General features: G+C 42.4%; 1 protein-coding gene across 4 annotated transcripts in view; it reads right to left on the reverse strand.

Moving 5' to 3' along the window:
* The window catches only part of stpg2 (sperm-tail PG-rich repeat containing 2), a 500,779-nt gene that overhangs the window by 218,101 nt on the left and 260,900 nt on the right, over positions 1-21,778 (reverse strand). For all 4 annotated transcript variants that reach the window (XM_072254779.1, XM_072254775.1, XM_072254776.1 and 1 more), the window contains one exon: positions 18,264-18,417. In XM_072254779.1, coding sequence (XP_072110880.1) covers positions 18,264-18,417 — 154 coding nt within the window. The remainder of the gene's footprint in view (positions 1-18,263; positions 18,418-21,778) is intronic.

Here is a 21,778-nt window from a genome sequence, read left to right on the forward strand (position 1 = left end):
CTATGGTAACCATCGTATCTATCTATATTAATCTCACACCAGCACTACTTCCATATATCACTCTGCCTTGATCAATCAAGTACCCATCTAAAAGTGTTAAATGTTCCACCACCTTATCCAGCAGCTCAATCCAGATACCAACTACTCTTTGTGTGAAAATTTTACCCCTCAGTTTTCCTTTAAATCACCTTTCTCTGACCTTAATCCTATGCCATCTAGTTTAAGACAGCCCCACAACAGGAAACACACTCTGACTATCTACCTAATCTACACCTCTCATAATCTTATATTCCTCTGTCATGTCACCTCTCAACCTCAGTGACTGCAGGGTAAACAGACCCAGGCTATCCAATCTCCTCTGATAAATCTTTGTGAATCTTTTCTGCATCCTGTCCAGCTTAATCACGTCCGTCCTAATGTGTGGTGACTATTACTGCCCAGTGCTCCAAGTGCAGTCTAACCAACATTTTGTACATGACGTTCCAACTCTTGCACTTATTGTTTCAGCTGATTAAGGTAAGCATGCTGTTTACCTTTTCCACCACACTCTCTAATTATGTTGCCATTTTTAGGGAACTCTGTGCCTGTAACTGAAGGTGTTTCTGTTCAAACAACCCTTCCCAAGACCCTGATATTCACTGTGTATGTCATGTGCGTATCAGCAGGTGATTCTCTGTCCAGCGATTGCCTTCCACAGTTCCAATGATTTAATCACTGTTAATTGCACTAAGAATGTGATTGATTATAAGAAATTTGAGCTGCTTGAGTGTCCAGAGGAAGTTCATGAGAATGATTCCAGGAATGAAAGGGTTAATATACGAGAGCATTTGATGGCTCTGGACCTTCACTCACTGAAGTTTAGAAGAATAGGGGAGAGGGGATCTCATTGAAATCTATCAAGTATTGAAAGGCCTAAATCAGGAGTTCCCAACCTGGAGTCCACAGTTAATGATAGGGGTCCATGATATAAAAAAGGTTGGAAATCCCTGGCTTAGATAGGGTGGACCTGGAAAGGATGTTTCATAAGGTGAGGGAGTCTAGAACCAGAAGGCACAGCCTCAGAATAGAGGGGTACCGCTTCAGAACACATATGAGGAATTTCTTTAGCCACAGAGTGGTGAATCTGTAGAATTCATTGCCACAAATGGCTGTGGAGACCAGGTCATTGGGTACATTTAAAGTGGAAGTTTTTTAGGTGCTTGATTTCTAAGGGTGTCAAAGGTTACAGGGAGAAGGCAGGAGATTGTGGTTGAGAGGGATAATAAATCAGACATGGAAAGGCAGGGAGGACTTGATGGGCCTAATGGCCTAATTGTGCTCCTATTTCTTATGGTCTTCCAGCATTTCCTTTCATACTGCAAAGGCATACAAGTTGGTAACTTAACTGGCCGCATGCTACATGAATCAATGATTCTAAAACTTCCAAGCTTACAGAGAAGAAGCTAGTGTGTGGTAATAGTAAGTTGCCCTGAATGGTTTCCTTCTATGCTGTAACTATTTTATAATTATGAAAACCTGTTTGCAAACTGTGCAACATAATGTAAAATACTTGTGCACAAGGCCTCAGCTACAGCTCTGTGCAGTGTTTTCATCACCACACTACGGTAAGGTTATGATGTATTAGAGCAGGTGCAGAGGAGATTTACACTCAGTGGCCACATGATTAGGTACCTCCTGCAGTTAATAAAGCAGCCACTGAGTGTATGCTTATGGTCTTCTGGTACTGTAGTTCATCCACTTCAAGGTCCGACATGTTGTTTGAAGATGCTCTTCTATATACCATTCTTGTAAAGTGTGGTTATTTGATTTACTGTCCTCTTCCTATGAGCTTGAAACAGTTCACGCATATTCCACTGGTCCCTTTCATTAATAAGGTGATATCACCAACAGACCTACAACTCACTGGATTTTTTTTTACACCATTCTCTGAAAACTCTATTGAGAGTTTTTAGACTGTTGTATTGTGAGACTGTTCATGAAAATCCCAGAAGATCAGCAGTTTCTGAGGTAGTCAAACCACTCACCTGGCACTAACAATCATTCCACGTCGAAGTCACTTAGATTTCATTTTTTCCCCATTCTGATGTTTGGTCTGAACAACAACTGAACCTCCTGACCACGTCTGCATGCTTTGAAGCACTGAGTTGCTGCCACATGATTGGCTGATTAGATTTTTGCATTAATGAGCAGGCGTACATTGTACCTAATAAAGTGGCTACTGACTGTATATTACAGACGGGACACTGTCCAACAGTTTGAATGATTATCATGCCTTCTACAGTTTGAATGTCTTAATTGCTATTAATTGCACTAAGAAAGTGATGGAATATTAGAGTTTTGAGCTGTTTTCAGCATTTCCTCTCACATTGCAAGGGTATGCAAGTTGGTAGGCTAATTGGCTACTGTAAATTGCCCCTAGTGTGTAGGAGAGTGGTAAAATTGGGGGGAGTTGATGGGAATATAGAGAGAATGAAATGCAGCAGTGTAGAATTAGTGTAAGTGGGTGTTGATGAATGACAGGATCTAAATTAGCCAAAGGGCCTGTTTCCCTACTATATGAGTCTACGATTCTAAAATTTCCAAGAGAAGAAGCCAGTGAGTGGTACTAATGAATTGTCTTGGTGGAAAGCTGGCACAGACAATGGGTTGAAAGGCCTCCTTCCATGCTGTAACTATTTTATAATCATGGAAACTCGTTTGCAGCCTGCGCAACATAGCTCAAACATTTGTGCAAAGGCCTCAGCTACACCGCTGTGCACAGTTCTCATCACCACACGACAGTACGGTTATAATGTACTAGAGCAGGTGCAGAGGAGCTGGGAACATAGTAAAGGCCCTCTCCCACCCTGCTCATTCTCCCTTCTCCCTTCCACCGCTGGGCAGAAGATACAAAAGCATGAGACCACACGCCACTAAGCTCAAGAACACTTCTATCCCATTATCATCAGACTCTTGAACTGACCATTATGCTGAAAGATGATCTCTTGATCTCTCAATGCACCTTGTCATGGTCTTTTACAAACATTTGTATTTGTCTGTCTGCACTGCATGTTCTATGTAACTGTAACGCTACATTCTGCACTCTTTTTCCTGGATGAGTAATCCAGTACAGGTATCTTGTTTGAATGTGTGGACACATGAACTCAGATCATAGAATCATACAACATAGAGGAAAGGCACCCAACTGCACGTTTCCATTTTGAGACCCTTTAGGTTATTTCCCCTTCTGAGCTTTCTGTCCAGACCTTGAAGGGCATGGCTCTTCCAGTGTTGTCCCAGCTTCTCTTCAAATAACTAAGTTCAAAAACAACTACTTTGCTTCAACCATTCAGATCTTGAACCAACCCGCACAACCCTAATCAATACCTCAGTATAGCAATACTATGATCACTTTCTACTAAAATAGACATGTTTTCTTTTTAATTATGTTCTGTCTTGTACAAAATTGTATTTAATTTATGTTTTTCTTGTGAATTCTGCTTATATATGCTAATAACGCTTCTGCAAGAAAACCTTTCCTTGCACTGGTGCATATGACAATAAACTCAACAGTCAACGTTTCGGGCCGAGACCCTTTGTCAGGACTGTAGAGGGAAGGGGCAGGGGCCCTATAAAGAAGGTGGGGGAGGGTGGGAAGGAGAAGGCTGGTAGGGTCCAGGTGAAAAACCAGTAAGGGGAAAGATCAAGGGGTGGGGGAAGGGAAGCATGGAGGTGATAGGCAGGAAAGGCAAAGAAGGAATAGGGCACAATGGGTAGTAGAAGAAGGTGGAACCATGAGGGAGGGATAGGCAGCTAAAGGAGGGGGCAGAGTGAAACTGGAATGGGGGAAGGGAATTACCGGAAGTTGGAGAATTTAATGTTCATACCAAGGGGCTGGAGACTACCCAGACGGTATATTAGGTATTGCTCCTCCAACTTGAGTTTGGCCTCATCATGGTAGTAGAGGAGGCCATGTATGGACATATCCAAATGGGAATGTGAAGCAGAGATGAAGTTGGTGGCAACCGGGAGACCCTGTCTGTTGTGGCGGACGGAGTGAAGGTGCTCGACGAAGCCGTCTCCCAATCTGTGTCGGGTCTCACCGATGTAGGGGAGGGCGCACCGGGAGCACCGGATGCATCTGCAGAATATTTTGTGTTGACAATAGACTCAACTTTGACTTAGAAGAATGTGGAATATTTCTTCCTTGCTACCTTTCAGGCAGTGAGTACCAGATCCCCACTACACTTTGCATTAAGTCTTTCTCCAGTTAATTTAAATCTGTCCCCAGTGGTTATTAATCTCTGGCAAGGGATATAGGTCCTTCCTGCTCATGCTGTTTTAGCTTCTCATAATTTTACAGACCTTAGTTAAATCACCCCTCAGAGAATTTTTTGTTCCGAAGAAGACAGCCCCCAGTCAAGACAGTCACTGCTTATAACTGCAGTTCTTCAGCCTGACAACGTTTTGGTAACTGGTAATTAGTTCATTATTGTCACATGTACCAAGATATACTGAAAACCTTTTGTTTGCAGTCCATCTAGACAGATTATTCCATACAGAAATACATTGAGGAAGTAACTGTTCATGAAACTGATTATTTGAAAGGAATCTGGGAGGGCACTGGAAAAGATCTGAACAGAAACCAGAGAAGTGGATATAAACTAAGGCGCTTCTAAAGGGAAATACGGAATTGGGTATCTATCCTCTATGTTGTGCCTTTGTATGTTTCTATGATCTGAACTCATGTATCCACATCATCCAGAATACTGGATTAGCAATCCAGGAACAGCTCCACTGACTGCTGGGAACCTCTGGCCCATGAATGCTCAATGCAGAGGAGGTAATGAGATCTTTGAGCCACACAATGGGAATTCACAAAGTTCAGCATAGCAAACTGTACAACTTCACAAACTAGGCACCTGCCCACTACATCTGGGGAAGAGTGCGCGGTTCCTAGGTCAGCCTCATCAGCCACTTTAGGACATACAGAACTGGATTGGAAGCAAGTCTTGCTTGATCCCAAGGGACTGTCTGAGCTAAAGTAGCCAGAAACATAGCAGCCACAGTAAGTTCCCACAAGGACCAAGTTGATAATGGTCCAATATCTGTATTAGTACTATTGATTAAAGGATAAATATTGACAAGGACCTCTGGGGCAATACACCATTGATAGGGCAAGTCTTTATCTATAAAATGACTACTTTGAACACTTTGCGCAGCAATCTGCATACAAGTATTTATCTATATATACTTGGCTTTTGACAAATATTTGTTCCATTCAGCTCCTCTTAAGGGTTTTAAGTTGATTATTTTAAATGAAATAAATATATTCATTAGAGCCAAGATTATTTATATTGAGAAATTTATGCATTAGTAAGAAACATTAATCATTCTTAAAACATATGTCCCCGGGAAAGGTTATTAATCATGTATCCTTCTTCATTCATTGACTTTTTGAAGCTATGGACTAGTGAATATTTGAACATAACATCACATGGAGAATGCACATAATTGAAATCTAATATGTTTTAGGTTTTAACAGAAGTAAGATGAGAAATTAGTTCCAGAATTGTATCTGAGAAATAGCTATATTCATGCAAAGATTCAAACTGTTCCAAAGTACTTTATAGTTAATTAACTAGTTTTTAAGCATTGTTATTGCTGCTTGTTCAGAAGGTTACATTTAATGAAAAGTAAAAATTGTATTTTGGAAATGTTTACAAATCTTTACTTTGGACATTAAAGACTTCAATTACTAAAAGAAAAGCAAGATTTACCTCAAACATATTTGCTGAAACTTTGAATTCTGGTGATTGCTTGGTCAGATTACTTTCACTATAAGGACTTCAGCAGTTTTCATATTTATATCAATCCAATTAATCTAAAATACTAATACCTAAGTGTGACAGAAAAAGAAATGTTAACTGCAAATGTGCCAGTGGAAAAACGGGTTACAAAAGAAAGTAACATAATTATGTACAGGAAATGTGACTTATTCATAGGTTAATATATTAGGAAAAATACTGCAGATGACTGAAACCCAAAATAAAACTAAAAATGCAGAAAATATTCATCAAGACGAGCAACATTAGTGAACTATTCCTCTGAAATACTATTCTATAGGTATGGTAGCTGATTATTAAAATGATAATTGCATTGTAACAAAGTTCTCCAACTCTAGTGAATGTTTTAGTTAGTGCCATGTAATAATGCAAAATTATTGTTACACATTATGGTAGGATCATAAACAAAGCAACACACCAATTGTGTAACACCTTTCTCAAGCTCAGTGCTTTATTAACAAGTATTGTGTTCACAGACGCAATGTGCGAAATACAAAAGTGAACAAAGCTGAGACATGAAATGAAAATCAAGTAACTGCAGATGCTGAAAATCTGAAATAAAAACAGAAAATACAGGAAATACTCAACAGGTATAGAAACATGGTGAAGGAAGGAGTAAAACTAATATTTTAGATAGATGAACTTTCCATCCCCACGGATGCTGCTTGGTCTACTAAGCAATTTTTAGTATGTTCTCTTTGTGCTATATTACTCATGCGATCAGAGTATCTGACAAATAAAAGAGAAATGCATGCCATCAAAGGGTTAATATGAGGTATGGAACCGGTTTCAAGACCTGGCTGATGCTATTCTTTAAAATTGCTGCACTGTGCAGAAATGTTATTTTACGGCAAACTGAAAATTAAACTGAGCATTTAATTGCAAGGTGGCACACTCAATAATTCTAGTAGAGAGTAAGCAAATCTCCTGAAACAAACAGTAACCTGACAACCAGATCCAACAATTAATGGTTTTCTGCAGCTGTTGTCTTTTGGTCTGTGCTGCTTCATAATGGAAGAATCCAATCAGTCAGCACAGCTAAAATGGTTAAACCTGCTTTAATATGTATCATTAAAGACACAATACCAGCTCATTTACCATCTGCTTACTTTTGTGGTCATGTCTCGATTCTTACCTAATTGCACATTAATAGCACATCATTGTAAAGTACACAGAAATCGACCCTTTGAACCCAGATGTGTGCAACTACACAGCCCTACCAGAGAGCTTTCTTTGAAATTTTCAGCCCTCATTACCCTTTTCCCTTCTTTTCTCACCGGATTTTAACAATGAATGGGAGGAGGAAAATAAAAGACTAGGAACAGATTAAAACAACCCAGGCACAAGAGATTCTGCAGATGCAGAAAATCCAGACCATCAAAATGCTGCAGGAACTCAGTAGGTCAGACAGCATCTATGGAGGGGAATAAAGAGTCAGCATTTTGAGTCGAGACCTTTTATCAGGACTGGAAAGGATAGGGGAAGAAGCCAGAATAAGAAGGTGGCGGGAGGAGAAGGAGTACAAGATAGTTCAAAGTTCAAAAGTTCAAAGTCAGTTTATTATTAAAGTGCATATATACAACCCCAAGATTCATTTTCTAGCAGACAAACTCCATAAGTCTATAATACAATAATAACCAACGGAAGACCTCACCAACTTGGGCATTTAACCAGTGTGCAAAAGTCAACAAATTGTGCAAGTACAAAAAGAAAGAAATAATAATAATAATAATAAATAAGGAGCAATAAATATCAAGACAAAGAGTCCTTAGGTTGTGGGAACATTTCACTGACGGGCAAGTGAAGTTGAGTAAAGTTATCCCCTTTTGTTCAAGAGCCTATTGGGTGAGGGGTAATAGCTGTTCCTGGACCTGGTGGTGAGAGTCCTGAGGCTCCTGTACCTTCTTCCTGATGGCAGCATCAAAAGAGAACATGACCTGGGTAGTAGGGGGGCCCTGATGATGGATGCTGTTTTCCTGCGATAAGATAAGGCTTCACGTAGATGTGCTCAGAGGTGGGGAAGGCTTTGCCAGTGATGGAACGGGCTGTATCCTCTACTTCTAGGTAGAATGTGTTAAAAGAGCTGAACACAATTTCATGACAGCACAGCAGAAAATACACCAACCCTATCTTCAAATCTTTAATGAAAGGAAGTAAAATATGATAGCCCTAGATATTCACAAGCTCCAGAGTATAAGTTTCATTTTCAAGTAGAGGACGAATCCTTGAAGACTACAGCATTAACAGTGCATGGTGCATGTGACAGTTGTCAGCATTTACATTTACAAGTTCAATCAGATTTCTAATATCAAAGGGATATTTTATGTGATATCCTACCTCAAAGCACAGTAAAATAAAATGCAGTGGTTCTGTTATGCATATTTCCTGCTGCTTTTTTGAACAAAAGATCATTAGGGGAAGCAACAGATAATACATCCCCCTGAACTTTCTCCTACTTTCAGTAGGATTAAGGGCGATGGTCTAGATCCATCATTTTCCTCACTCCCCACCCCGCCACCCCCAACCTCTCTCAATCCCCGTATGCCTCCATTCCCTTGGCATTTGAAAATCAATCCATTTCAATCAAATATATTCATCATCTGAGCCAAGGATGAGGATATTCACAGCTACAATCAATAGAAGATACTCCAAAGGCTCATGAGTGCCAGGGAAAAGGAAGCCCCTCCTTCCGTTGATCCGAAATAGTCAACATCCTTTCCTTGGACCACAATTCTTATCTAAAATAATTAATACATTTCTTTTTGATCATTTTCTACACATGGTCTGGATGAGGAAATTTATCCTATGAATTTAATGTTGATCATAAGGAAGGTCCATCAGCCATTAACTTTCTTTCAAACTACAGAGGTTATCCTGGTCACTGAATGCTCTAACTTCTACAGTTGTACCATTGAAAGTGTCCTGACTAGTTGTTTCATTGTCTGATTTGGCAATTTGGATGCACAGAAACTTAAGAAGCTGTGGAGAACAGTGAACTCGGGCACATCCCTCCTGACCATCAGTAGTTTCTACAGGATGTGCTGCCTCAAAAATGCAAGACCCATCATCAAAGGTCCCCAGCATCCATCCATGCTATCATCTCACAGTTACCAAGATCCAGAAGCCTGACGTCCCATACCTTCAGGTTAAAGAACAGCTACTTGCCTTCAGCCTTGGTTCATGGACCAGTCTGCACAACCCTAACCACTAGAGTTCAGCAACATAATGACCACCTTAATCAGCCTGCACTGAAATGAGCTTGTTTTTGTTTAATTGTGCTCTTTCTTACAAAAAAAAATTTTTTTTGTCTTCTGAATGCTACTTATATGATGCCAGGTGCCCGTAAATTGCTGCAGGTAAGTTTTTCATTGCATACATGTACTCGTGCATTTGACAATAAACTTGACTTTGACTTTGATGATGCCACAGTGAAACAATAGTGAGATTGGTTGTGATCATGAAAATCAACTGCTTTCTTGTGAGGTTCCATTTTCAACTCTCAGTAGGGGTTGACAAAGAATAAGTTATTATTCACAAAGTAAACTACAATCTTCCACCTGGGATAGAATTCAATCATGGGCTTGATGGGATGAATGGTCTGTTTTGGACACCTGCCTTATACTTAATTCAACCAATTTTCTAAGGTACAAAATTCTTACTATTATCAAAGTGACACTTATCAGAAACATATTATTCTCATATGAAAAGATCAATCCTTCTTTATGCAGCACATTGTAAATGGAACAATTTGTACTGTCTAGGAATGTATTGTCTGTCTGTAGTGCTAAGTACAGAATACTTAAGAGTCCAGATGAAAAACCTCAACCACCCATAGATAATGCCTGACCCACAGAGTTCCTCCAATGCATTATGCATTGTTAAATATACCAGTATTGGTTTATAGTACTGGCTTATTATTGTCACATGTACCAAAGTACAGTTTTGTTTGCATGCTATCTGGATAAATCATTCCATACATAAGGATATTGAGGTAGTAAAAGGAAAGGAGAAAGCAGAATACAGTTAAAGAGAAAGTAGAAGACAGACAAAGTGCAAGGGCCACAATGACTCTCGGCGTTCAGAAAGGCGGGACTGCGCAGGCATGTGACGTCAGACAGTGAAGCGCGGAAGATTTAAAAGGACAGAAATCCTGCTTCGGGTTTAATTTGGAGAAGGAAGTCTGAGAATCGGAGTGGGAGTGCGGAGGAAGCCATTTTTGAATTTTTCGGGTTTTTTTCCATTGGCGTTCAGAGAGGCGGGACTGCACAGGCATGTGACGTCGGTCAGTGAAGCGCAGAAGATTTAAAAGGAACACAACCTCATACAGCGGGCAGCGTAGTCTGCGGGCTGCGGAGTGAGCCAGGAGCAGAGTGAAGGCTTAAAGCCTTCGGCTCAACAGGCTTAGGCGGAAACAGGCAAGACGAGGAAGGTTTGGTATTCGTTTTTTGTTACTATTTGAGGAGAGGAGCAGTATGAGTGTGAGGGCAGTTTGTTGTACTCGATGCCAGATGTGGGAGGCCCTGGAGTCTCCAAGCCTCCTGGACGTCCACATCTGCGCCAGGTGCGCCGAGATGCTGCTTCTTAGGGACCACGTTAGGGAACTGGAGCTGCAGCGTGATGACCTTCGTCTGGTCAGGGAGAGTGAGGAGTTGATAGAGAGGAGTTACAGGCAGGTGGCCACACCGGGGCCACGGGAGGCAGACAAGTGGGTCACGGGTAGGAGGGGGAAGGGGAAGAGTCAGGTAATAGAGGGTACCCCGGTGGCTGTGCCCCTTGACAATAGATACTCCTGTTTGAGTACTGTTGGGGGGGGGGGGGGGGGGGACAGTTACCTGGGGGAAGCGACAGTGGCCGTGCCTCCAGCACAGATTCTGGCCCTGTGGTTCAGAAAGGTAAGGAAAGGAAGAGGAGGGCAGTTGTAATAGGGGACTCGATAGTAAGGGGGTCAGATAGGCGATTCTGTGGATGCAGTCCAGAGACCCAGATGGTAGTTTGCCTCCCTGGTGCCAGGGTCCAGGATATTTCTGACCGCGTCCAAGATATCCCGTAGTGGGAGGGTGAGGAGACAGAGGTCGTGGTACATATAGGTGCCAATGACATAGGTAGGAAAAGGGAAGAGGTCCTGAAAGGAGAATATAGGGAGTTAGGAAGTTAGTTGAGAAAAAGGACCGCAAAGGTAATAATCTCGGGATTACTGCCTGAGCCATGCGACAGTGAGAGTAGGAATGCAATGAGGTGGAGGATAAGTGCGTGGCTGAGGGATTGGAGCAGGGGGCAGGGATTCAAGTTTTTGGATCATTGGGACCTCTTTTGGCGCAGGTGTGACCTGTACAAAAAGGACGGGTTACACCTGAATCCTAGGGGGAACAATATCCTGGCGGAGAGATTTGCGAGGGCTATTGACGTGACTTTAAACTAGAATGGTTGGGGGGGTGGGAATCAAATTAAAGAGACTAGGAGAGAGGAGGTTAGTTCACAACAGGGGGATGGGAACAAGTGTAGAGAGACAGAGGAGTGTAAAATGAGGGTAGAAGCAAAAAGTAGTAAGGTGAAAAGTAAAAGTGGCAGGCTGGCAAATCCAGGGCAAAAATCAAAAAGGGCCACTTTTCAACATAATTGTCTAAGGGCTAAAAGTGTTGTAAAAGCGAGCCTGAAGGCTTTGTGTGTCAATGCAAGGAGCATTCGTAACAAGGTGGATGAATTAAAAGTGCAGATTGTTATTAATGAATATGATATAGTTGGGATCACAGAGACATGGCTCCAGGGTGACCAAGGATGGGAGCTGAACATTCGGGGATATTCAATATTCAGGAGGGATAGACATGAGAGAAAAGGAGGTGGGGTAGCATTGCTGGTTAGAAAGGAGATTAACGCAATAGAAAGGAAGGATATTAGCCGGGAGGATGTGGAATCGATATGGGTAGAGCTGCATAACGCTAAGGGGCAGAAAACGCTGGTGGGAGTTGTGTGCAGGCCACCTAACAGTAGTAGTGATGTTAGGGATGGTATTAAACAGGAAATTAGAAATGCGTGCAATAAAGGAACAGCAGTTATAATGGGTGACTTCAATCTACATATAGATTGGGTGAACCAAATTGGTAAGGGTGCTGAGGAAGAGGATTTCTTGGAATGTATGCGGGATGGTTTTTTGAACCAACATGTCGAGGAACCAACTAGAGAGCAGGCTATTCTGGACTGGGTTTTGAGCAATGAGGAAGGGTTAATTAGCAATCTTGTCATGAGAGGTCCCTTGGGTAAGAGTGACCATAATATGGTGGAATTCTTCATTAAGATGGAGAGTGACATAGTTAATTCAGAAACAAAGGTTCTGAACTTAAAGAAGGGTAACTTTGAAGGTATGAGACGTGAATTAGCTAAGATAGACTGGCAAATGACACTTAAAGGGTTGACAGTGAATATGCAATGGCAAGCATTTAAAGATCGCATGGATGAACTACAACAATTGTTCATCCCAGTTTGGCAAAAGGATAAATCAGGGAAGGTAGTGCACCTCTGGCTGACAAGGGAAATTAGGGATAGTATCAATTCCAAAGAAGAAGCATACAAATTAGCCAGAAAAAGTGGCTCACCTGAGGACTGGGAGAAATTCGGAGTCCAGCAGAGGAGGACAAAGGGCTTAATTAGGAGAGGGAAAGAAGATTATGAGAGAAAACTGGCAGGGAACATAAAAACTGACTGTAAAAGCTTTCATAGATATGTGAAAAGAAAAAGATTGGTTAAGACAAATGTAGGTCCCCTGCAGACAGAAACAGGTGAATTGATTATGGGGAGCAAGGACATGGCAGACCAATTGAATAACTACTTTGGTTCTGTCTTCACTAAGGAGGACATAAATAATCTTCCGGAAATAGTAGGGGACAGAGGGTCCAGTGAGATGGAGGAACTGAGCGAAATACATGTTAGTAGGGAAGTGGTGTTAGGTAAATTGAAGGGATTAAAGGCAGATAAATCCCCAGGGCCAGATGGTCTGCATCCCAGAGTGCTTAAGGAAGTAGCCCAAGAAATAGTGGATGCTTTAGTGATAATTTTTCAAAACTCTTTAGATTCTGAACTAGTTCCTGAGGATTGGAGGGAGGCTAATGTAACCCCACTTCTTAAAAAAGGAGGGAGAGAGAAACCGGTGAATTATAGACCGGTTAGCCTAACATCAGTGGTGGGGAAAAATGCTAGAGTCAGTTATCAAAGATGTGATAACAGTACATTTGGAAAGTGGTGAAATCATCGGACAAAGTCAGCATGGATTTGTGAAAGGAAAATCATGTCTGATGAATCTCATATAGTTTTTTGAGGATGTAACCAGTAGAGTGGATAGGGGAGAACCAGTGGATGTGGTATATTTGGATTTTCAAAAGGCTTTTGACAAGGTCCCACACAGGAGATTAGTGTGCAAACTTAAAGCACACGGTATTGAGGGTAAGGTATTGATGTGGATAGAGAATTGGTTGGCAGACAGGAAGCAAAGAGTGGGAATAAACGGGACCTTTTCAGAATGGCAGGCAGTGACTAGTGGGGTACCACAAGGCTCAGTGCTGGGACCCCAGTTGTTTACAATATATATTAATGACTTGGATGAGGGAATTAAATGCAGCATCTCCAAGTTTGCGGATGACACGAAGCTGGGCGGCAGTGTTAGCTGTGAGGAGGATGCTAAGAGGATGCAGGGTGACTTGGATACGTTAGGTGAGTCGGCAAATTCATGGCAGATGCAATTTAATGTGGATAAGTGTGAGGTTATCCACTTTGGTGGCAAAAACAGGAAAACAGATTATTATTTGAATGGTGGCCAATTAGGAAAAGGGGAGGTGCAATGAGACCTGGGTGTCATTGTACACCAGTCATTGAAAGTGGGCATGCAGGTACAGCAGGCAGTGAAAAAGGCGAATGGTATGCTGGCATTCATAGCAAGAGGATTCGAGTACAGGAGCAGGGAGGTACTACTGCAGTTGTACAAGGCCTTGGTGAGACCACACCTGGAGTATTGTGTGCAGTTTTGGTCCCCTAATCTGAGGAAAGACATCCTTGCCATAGAGGGAGTACAAAGAAGGTTCACCAGATTGATTCCTGGGATGGCAGGGCTTTCATATGATGAAAGACTGGATCGACTAGGCTTATATTCGTTGGAATTTAGAAGATTGAGGGGGGAATCTTATTGAAACGTATAAAATCCTAAAGGGATTGGACAGGCTAGATGCAGGAAGATTGTTCCCGATGTTGGGGAAGTCCAGAACGAGGGGTCACAGTTTGAGGATAAAGGGGAAGCCTTTTAGGACCGAGATTAGGAAAAACTTCTTCACACAGAGAGTGGTGAATCTGTGGAACTCTCTGCCACAGGAAACAGTTGAGGCCAGTTCATTGGCTATATTTAAGAGGGAGTTAGATATGGCTCTTGTGGCTAAAGGGATCAGGGGGTATGGAGGGAAGGCTGGTACAGGGTTCTGAGTTGGATGATCAGCCATGATCATAAGGAATGGCGGTGCAGGCTTGAAGGGCCGAATCGCCTACTCTTGCACCTATTTTCTATGTTTCTATGTTTCTATGATGTAGATTAGGAGATCAAGAGTTCGTCTTTTTGCATATGAGAAGTCCATTCAAAGGTCTGATAACAGAGGGATAGAAGCTATCATTGAGCCTGGTGGTGTGTACAGTGTCACTGACCAGGGACGACTTCCAACCAGTAGAATCCAACAACTCACATTTCCAGTGCTGCTTGAATACACATCAAGACTTCAATAATACAACCACCCAGCTGCAGGTGAACATGAATATGCTTAGAACTCACCATTCCATTGAGAGTGGGGGAGATTCAAACAAGAGGACATGAGTTGAGAGTTAAAGGACAAAAGTTTAGGGATAACATGAGGAGGAACTTCTTTACTCAGAGAGTGGTAGCTGTGTGGAACAAGCTTCCAGCAGAAGTGGTTGAGGCAGGTTCGATGTTGTTGTTTAAAGTTAAATTGGACAGCTATATGGACAGGAAAGGAATGGAGGGTTATGGACTGAGTGCAGGTTGGTGGGACTCGGTGAGAGTAAGAGTTCGGCATGGACTAGAAGGGCCAAGATGGCCTGCTTCTGTGCTGTAATTGCTATATGGTTATATGGATGTGGTAACTCCACACCCTTTTCAAAAGTTCTGGTTCTACCTATGACATAGCTTGGGATTTAACACACCCAGATGGTATTATAAGCCCTCGGTCTAAATCAGGCATCCAATAAAGTAGGATAGCACAGAAAGAAAACAATAGAAAAGATTTCAGAAGAGTTTGTTGTGCATTAATTAAATTGAAGATAGTTATCTTTTGTTTTAAGCAGACATGACATTCAGATTTAGGCAATTTATAACACAAATAGGAATGCATCGCTGAAAATCTGGACTGAACCAAATAAAAGCAATCATTACAGATGAGATGACACTGAAGTCTGATGGAAGAATGAATAAACCCTCAATCCTTTATCAACAGATGTACCAACTGTGATAAGGTGTATTTCTATATCACTGTTCAAGTTACAAACACTTAAGGAGTAAAAATTTGCCAGTGGTCACCATCGCTAAACTGTGAAAGGATTAGTTGTCCTCTTTTCTTAGGCAGTCCTCAGGGGGTGAAGATAATGTACTTCAGTTTTAGTAGGCTCTGAGGTGACTGATGAGGACTGCAGTCTCTTCCACCAATGGGACAGGAGATTTTGACAGGACCTCTGGATGGGTAGGTTATGAGATGGCCCACTCCTTCCCCTGCTTATATGGGGATCTGCAGGCTTGAGGTCACCAACAGCACTCCGAATGCTTCTCTCTATTTGGAGTGATTGTGGATCTGACACTCCCAGTGGTCAGTGGGACATTGCACACTTTTCACAGAAGCCTTCAGCATATCAATTTCTCTGTCTGCCTGGCTTTTTCCTTCTTGACTGAATTTGGAACAAAATATAAATATAAACATGTCTCAGGAGTCCAGTATTAAGCATGCAAGTGCTTGCCGTACTGAAGACACTGGCCTGAGATATGGCAACACACATCAAAGTTGCTGGTGAACGCATCTGCCTGGCCTGCTGCGTTCACCAACAACTTTGATGTGTGTTGCTTGAATTTCCAGCATCTGCAGTATTCCTGTTGTTTGGCCTGAGATATGGACCTGACACTAGTCTGCTTGTCAATACAAACTGAAGGGCTTTGTGAAAGCAGTATAGTGATATTGTCCAGCACACTGGGATGCCTGCTCAGGGTAGTAACCACAAAGCAAATGGTTCCTACTGAAAACTCCTGGGCTGTAGACAATGAATCAACCTCTTGACATTTTGTCTTAGGAAAGTTCAGTTACTGCACAGGACATTGTGAACACACAGTGCCAAGCAACCAGCAGAAGTGATATAGGTATTTCTTGCACCAAGACACCGAGGTCCCTCTACAATAATCTGTAAACACCCATTGTCAGCTTCATTAATAGAACCAGCATGTTCAAGAAGTCCATGAAGGTTTGAGTTGGTAGGAGGAGCTCATGTTTGGTGATCTGCCCATGTGTTTAAGAGCTCAGTTCCTAAACCTACTACAATGCTAAGCTCAGAAATCGATATTGGTTTACTACTGTCACATCTACCAAGACACTGTGAAAAGCATTTGCCTGCATGCCATCCAGACAGATCATTCCACACATAGGTACATTGAAGCAATAAAGAGAAATTAGAATGAAGAATGTCGTACTGGACTTACAGAGAAAGTACAAGACAGACAAATAAAGTTCAGGGGGCACTGGGAAGTAAATTGAGTGATCAAGAGTTCATCTTTTAGCACATGAAAAGTCCATGTGAGAGTCTAATAACAGCAGGAAAGAAGTTGGCCTTCAGTATGGTGGTATGTTCACTTAAGCTCTGTATTTTCTGCTTGGCAGGTGAGGGGAGAAGAGAGAATGAACAGGGTGGGAGGGGTCCTTGATAATGTTGGCTATTTCCCTGAGGCAACAGGAAGAGTAGATAGAGACAATGGTGGGGAGGCTGGTTTGTGTGAAGGACTGGGCTGCATTCACAACTCTCTGTAATTTGCTGATTACGTTCGAGGTAAAAACTGTTCCTTCAATAACCATTTGCAGGACTTATTTTTCATATTGACAGCATGGCTTTAAGATTATTTTGACCTTTGGTTCTTCCAGTGCTGTTTCTGTACAATTTCCCATTAGACCAGCCAGTTAATGTGAGCCCTTCAAATTATCTCATGGTGAAACAGTTAAGTGTTCGCAATGAGACTAATGAGTTTGTTTCATGTGTCACAATGCATTAATGGTAGCATCAAACCTCAATGTAAATGCTGCATCACCCCCATTTCCTAACATAAACCTTGCAACAAATGCCCACTATACTCTTCTTCTGACATTCTGTTTCACTGTGTTCACTGAAATCAAATTCACAGAAATAAGGCAAGAATGCACCAAGCACAAACTTACAACCTTGTGTTGCTGCTGTCTCAAAGACAGAAAAGGGAACATAAAATATAAAACAGAATAAACCAGCTGCTTATTCTATCTGTGCCTCTTGTAATCTTACAACATTTCTTTCAGTTTTCCCCTCAGCCTCTGCTGCTCCAGAGAAAACAGCCCAAGTTTGGCCAACCTCTCCTTATTCCACACACCCTCTAATCCCGGCAGCATCCAGGTAAACATGCACCCGCCACAAAGCCTCCACAACCTTCCTATAACGGGGCGAGCAGAAATGAATGCAGTACTCCGGATCTGGCCTAACCAGTTATATAAAGCTGCAACACACAGTAAGTTCTTGACTCCTGAACTTAAAGCCTTAACTAATAATGGGAAGGATGAAATGTCTGCCTCCAGCAAGTACTTCCATTTAATTCTCATTTATTTCCACAACATAGAAAGAGGTCTCCAGGCCATTGACGCTGTGCTAGCTCTCACAGCATTCTTATCGATCACAATCCTCCACTTCTGTCCCTGTAACCTCTACTCCCTCACATACCTCTTGAAGCCCAACTGCCTAAGTGACCATTTACAGTGGTCAACTAACCAGCACGCTATTGGGATGTGGGAGGAAATTGGAACAGCACAACAGCACCAGAGACAATGTGGAAACTCCTGAATGGTAGCACCAGAAATCAGGATGAAACTCAGGGTTGTGCAATGACTGCACCACTTAAGGCATCACCGTGGTGCTGCTGTTCCAGTTTTGCTCCCAGTGAGAACATTTTCAATCTAATTAACTGTTCAGAACATATTGATGACATCACAGCTGTAGGATGCCAGGGATCCCTTTCAACTGACACCTGACAGCAGAAGGGAATTGGAAAAAGGAAAGTTCTTATTTCAGAGATCATTAAATTTGTTTAGTCAGCTTTCCTCCCAGACAGCAATGAGCCCTGTAACTACACAGATTCTGAATCAATAATGCATGTCGAGCATAGCTTGTCCTCAAACCTACCCGGCTCATCTGCAGTCTGTCGAGCTAGGTTGAAGTTCCTTGGCACAGTCGTGAGGAATGAGTTGCAAGTGAATTCATCTGAAGTGCTGGGACCCCTGGCTTGAGTTTTCTCATATGCTTTTTGCACTTCATAGGAGCCTGGTGCCGGATAATCCTGCAGTAGGAAACAGAACATAGTCGTACTTCTCCAAGTTTGTTTTGTGCAATGAAGGCTTTGAAGTAGCAGAGCATAATTTATGAAGTAAGATGGAAATGCAAAAAAGCAATTTAGCACTTTCAGTATAATCAATATTGTAACGCCATCTAGGCCTTTATCCTATATGTGAGACTAACTAAAATCTAGCTATCTGTTCTCAGCCTCAAACGTTCTCCCTGTGCTCATTGGCTCTCAGTTGATCAAAGCCATTTCTTTTAAAATTCCCTCCCACCCCCACTTTAAATCTCTCTTGGCCTTGCTCCCAGTATCTCTGTAACTTCCTTCAGCCCAATAAATCTCCACAGACACTGCACTCCTCTCATTCTGCATCCTGTTTTAAATTCTCCACTACCAACGGCGGTGTCTTTAACTGCCCAGGTTGTAACATCTGGATACACCAGAGAGACTGCAGATCCTCGAATCTGGAGCAATTGTAAAAGTGATGGAGGAACTTAGCAGATCAGAAATCATGTGTGGAGGGAAATGGGCAACACATGTTCTGAGTCGAGGTGCTTCATCTGGACTGGAAATAGGGGAGATAGCCAGTATAAGAAGACGAAAGGAAGGGTTGTTCCCTCCTTCCCTCCACCTCTCCCTCTCTCTTTCTTTTTCTGCCTCTCTGACTCTCACCCTCTCTCTCCCCCTTTCTTCTATCTATCTGTCTGTCTATCTCACTCTCTCATCATTTTCCCAATTCCCATAAAATCCTTTAAACTATTTGACCAAGTTTTTGGTCTTCCATCTTAATACAGCTCAGTTGAACTCCTACATGGAGCCTGGGGATTTTACCCAATGTTAAAGGAGTGTGTGATTTTGTTATTTAAAGGAATAAATATCTGGGGAAACACAAGAGGTGTATAGTTGCATATCATCGGACCGGTAAATAAAAATCCAAAATGCGGCAGATGCTGGAAGCCCTGTGATCAAAGAGGTGAAGATCTAAAAGGTCAATTTCAATTGGAAACGTCAACCCACTTCCCTCTCCACAGACACTGCCTGACCAACTATTTCCAGCGTTTTCTGATTTTGTTATACACCGGTACTTGTTCTAACTGGCAGAACTTGTAAAGAATTTGTGATTTCTTTAGTGAAAAGAATTGGCAGCAAAGATTTTGTATTTATATTGTAAGTCAGTGGGTTGTTCATTAACTGGTGATGAAGTGTCTCTCATTCTCTCTTTCACACACACACACACACACAGAAAATAGTAGAGATGGTGAGAAACTGATAGGAAAGGGAGGATAAAGGAAGAATTAACAGAGGAAAAAAGAGGGAGGCTGAAGATGGGTAAATTACAACTTCACAGGTAAACACTATGTGGAGGTAATGTATGGTGCTGACACAACACAACCTAGCTGTGCTCTACCAATCTACTTTTCCATTAAGCTGTAAAGAAATGAAGCAGGATGAGGTGTACTGCAGAGGAGTAATCTGAAACCACCTCTTTTACTCCCAACACCAAAGCTCATTTACAGACCATTAGAATCTGCCGTGGATGAACCAGAAGATTTGTAGACTGCTGAGGACTAGATCCATGGTATTCAAGTCTAATGATCCAGGACTACACAAGATTCTTGATCAGTCAGGGCATGATGGGGAGAAGGCAGGAGATTGGGGCTGAGAGGAAAATTGGATCAGCCATGATAAATAGCAGAGCAGACTCCCTGGGCCAAATGGCCTAATTCTGCTCCTATATCTTATAGTCTTATTGTCTAAGAAGGCCAGGCGCAACTTATGGAGAGCTATCACAAGAGCAAAAGAACAATTCCAATTGAGGTGAGAGCTGAAATTGGATGGATGTCAGCTCTGGCAGGGTTTGCAGGCCATTACTTCTTACAAAGTAAAACATTTTTTTTTAAAAGTTCAAAGTTCAAAGAACATTTATTATCAAAGTATGTATACTGAGAATCTCGATCGTATTTGGAAGTCTAAGATCTCGGGGCTCTGGAGACGGGAGGATCGAGGGTCGGGGTCACGGCAGGAGACTCGTGTATTGTCAGGGAGGCCGGAAAATCTTTCACTGTGGGCCCGAAGATCCAACGTCTTTGTGATCTTCGGAGACAGAGCTTGAGAAAAGCGATGAAATGGACTTTATTTAATATCATAAACCAGTGGGTTGCTGTTATGTCTCCCGCTTGCTGTGAAAATGGGGGACACCTCCCTCTCCCTTGCCAGGGAGAGAGAGAACCTGTGGTTTGTTGAATGTCAGATGAAATGCAAAGCCTTTTGAATAACTTTGGTCTGTGTTTTTGCTATTACTTAGCACACGCTTGGGCTCTGTGATGGCACCGACGCACGTTTTTTTGTTGGGGGGGGAAGGGGGGGATCGTTGCTTACTGCCGCTTACGCGCGGAAGCGGGGAACTGGTTTGGACTTTGGGGTTCTCGCGTTTAACTGTCGTTCATTCTTTGGGGCACTTCTCTGTTTTCGTGGATGTTTATGAAGAAAAAGCATTTCAGGATATATATTGCATATATTTCTCTGATATTAAATTTGACCTTTGATATACAACCTTGAGATTCGTCTCTTAATTGGCAGGCACAAAACAAAACACCTCAAAAGAACCCATTAAAAAAAAGACTGTCAGATACCCAATGCACAGAGAGAGAGAGAGAGAGAGAGAGAGAGAGAGAGAGAGAAAGAGAAAAGAAACAAATTGTGCAAACAATAAAAGTAAGCAAATAGCTTCAGAACAGAAGTTTGACAAAAGACACAAAGCCAGGCATCACTGCAGCCAGAACAGGCCACAGCCTGAGTTCAGCACAGATCAGCAAGCAGAACCAGCCCTCGCCCCACCTTCAGTCCCAACACCCTGACCTTTCTAATCTGGCCCAGGGCTTAAATCATCCAAACATCAGGTGTCTCTTTGCTCTCACTGCTCTGGGGTCTGAAGTCCACCACCACAATTTGGCCCATACCCAACCTTTCCATTTCAGCCCAGCCCGGCCCAGCACTTAAATCGATCAGACATCCGGACTTCCCTCACTCTTGGGGTCGCCATGGCTCTGCCTTGACTCTGCTTTGACCCGCACCACCCACCACCCCCCACCCTCACTTGCCTTAACCATGCCATCTCTGGATCTCTGCCTCAGTTTTCCTTGACCATTTCTCGCCTGAGCCTCTGCCTCCACCACTGCTCGCCTCTCCATGTTAGCGTTGGTCGTTATCAATAAAGTGTTAGTAATAAGATGTTTCGTAGCTTTCTTTGCTTTGTTTTTTCACCACAGATAAGTAGTCGCTGGGCATCACTCGCGCCATCTTAAATCAGATGTCAGTAAGAAGCCTAACATCAAGATGGCAGTGATGCCTCACTTCCAGA

Source organism: Mobula birostris, chromosome 4 (assembly GCF_030028105.1).
Source record: "Mobula birostris isolate sMobBir1 chromosome 4, sMobBir1.hap1, whole genome shotgun sequence".
Classification (NCBI taxonomy): domain Eukaryota; kingdom Metazoa; phylum Chordata; class Chondrichthyes; order Myliobatiformes; family Myliobatidae; genus Mobula; species Mobula birostris.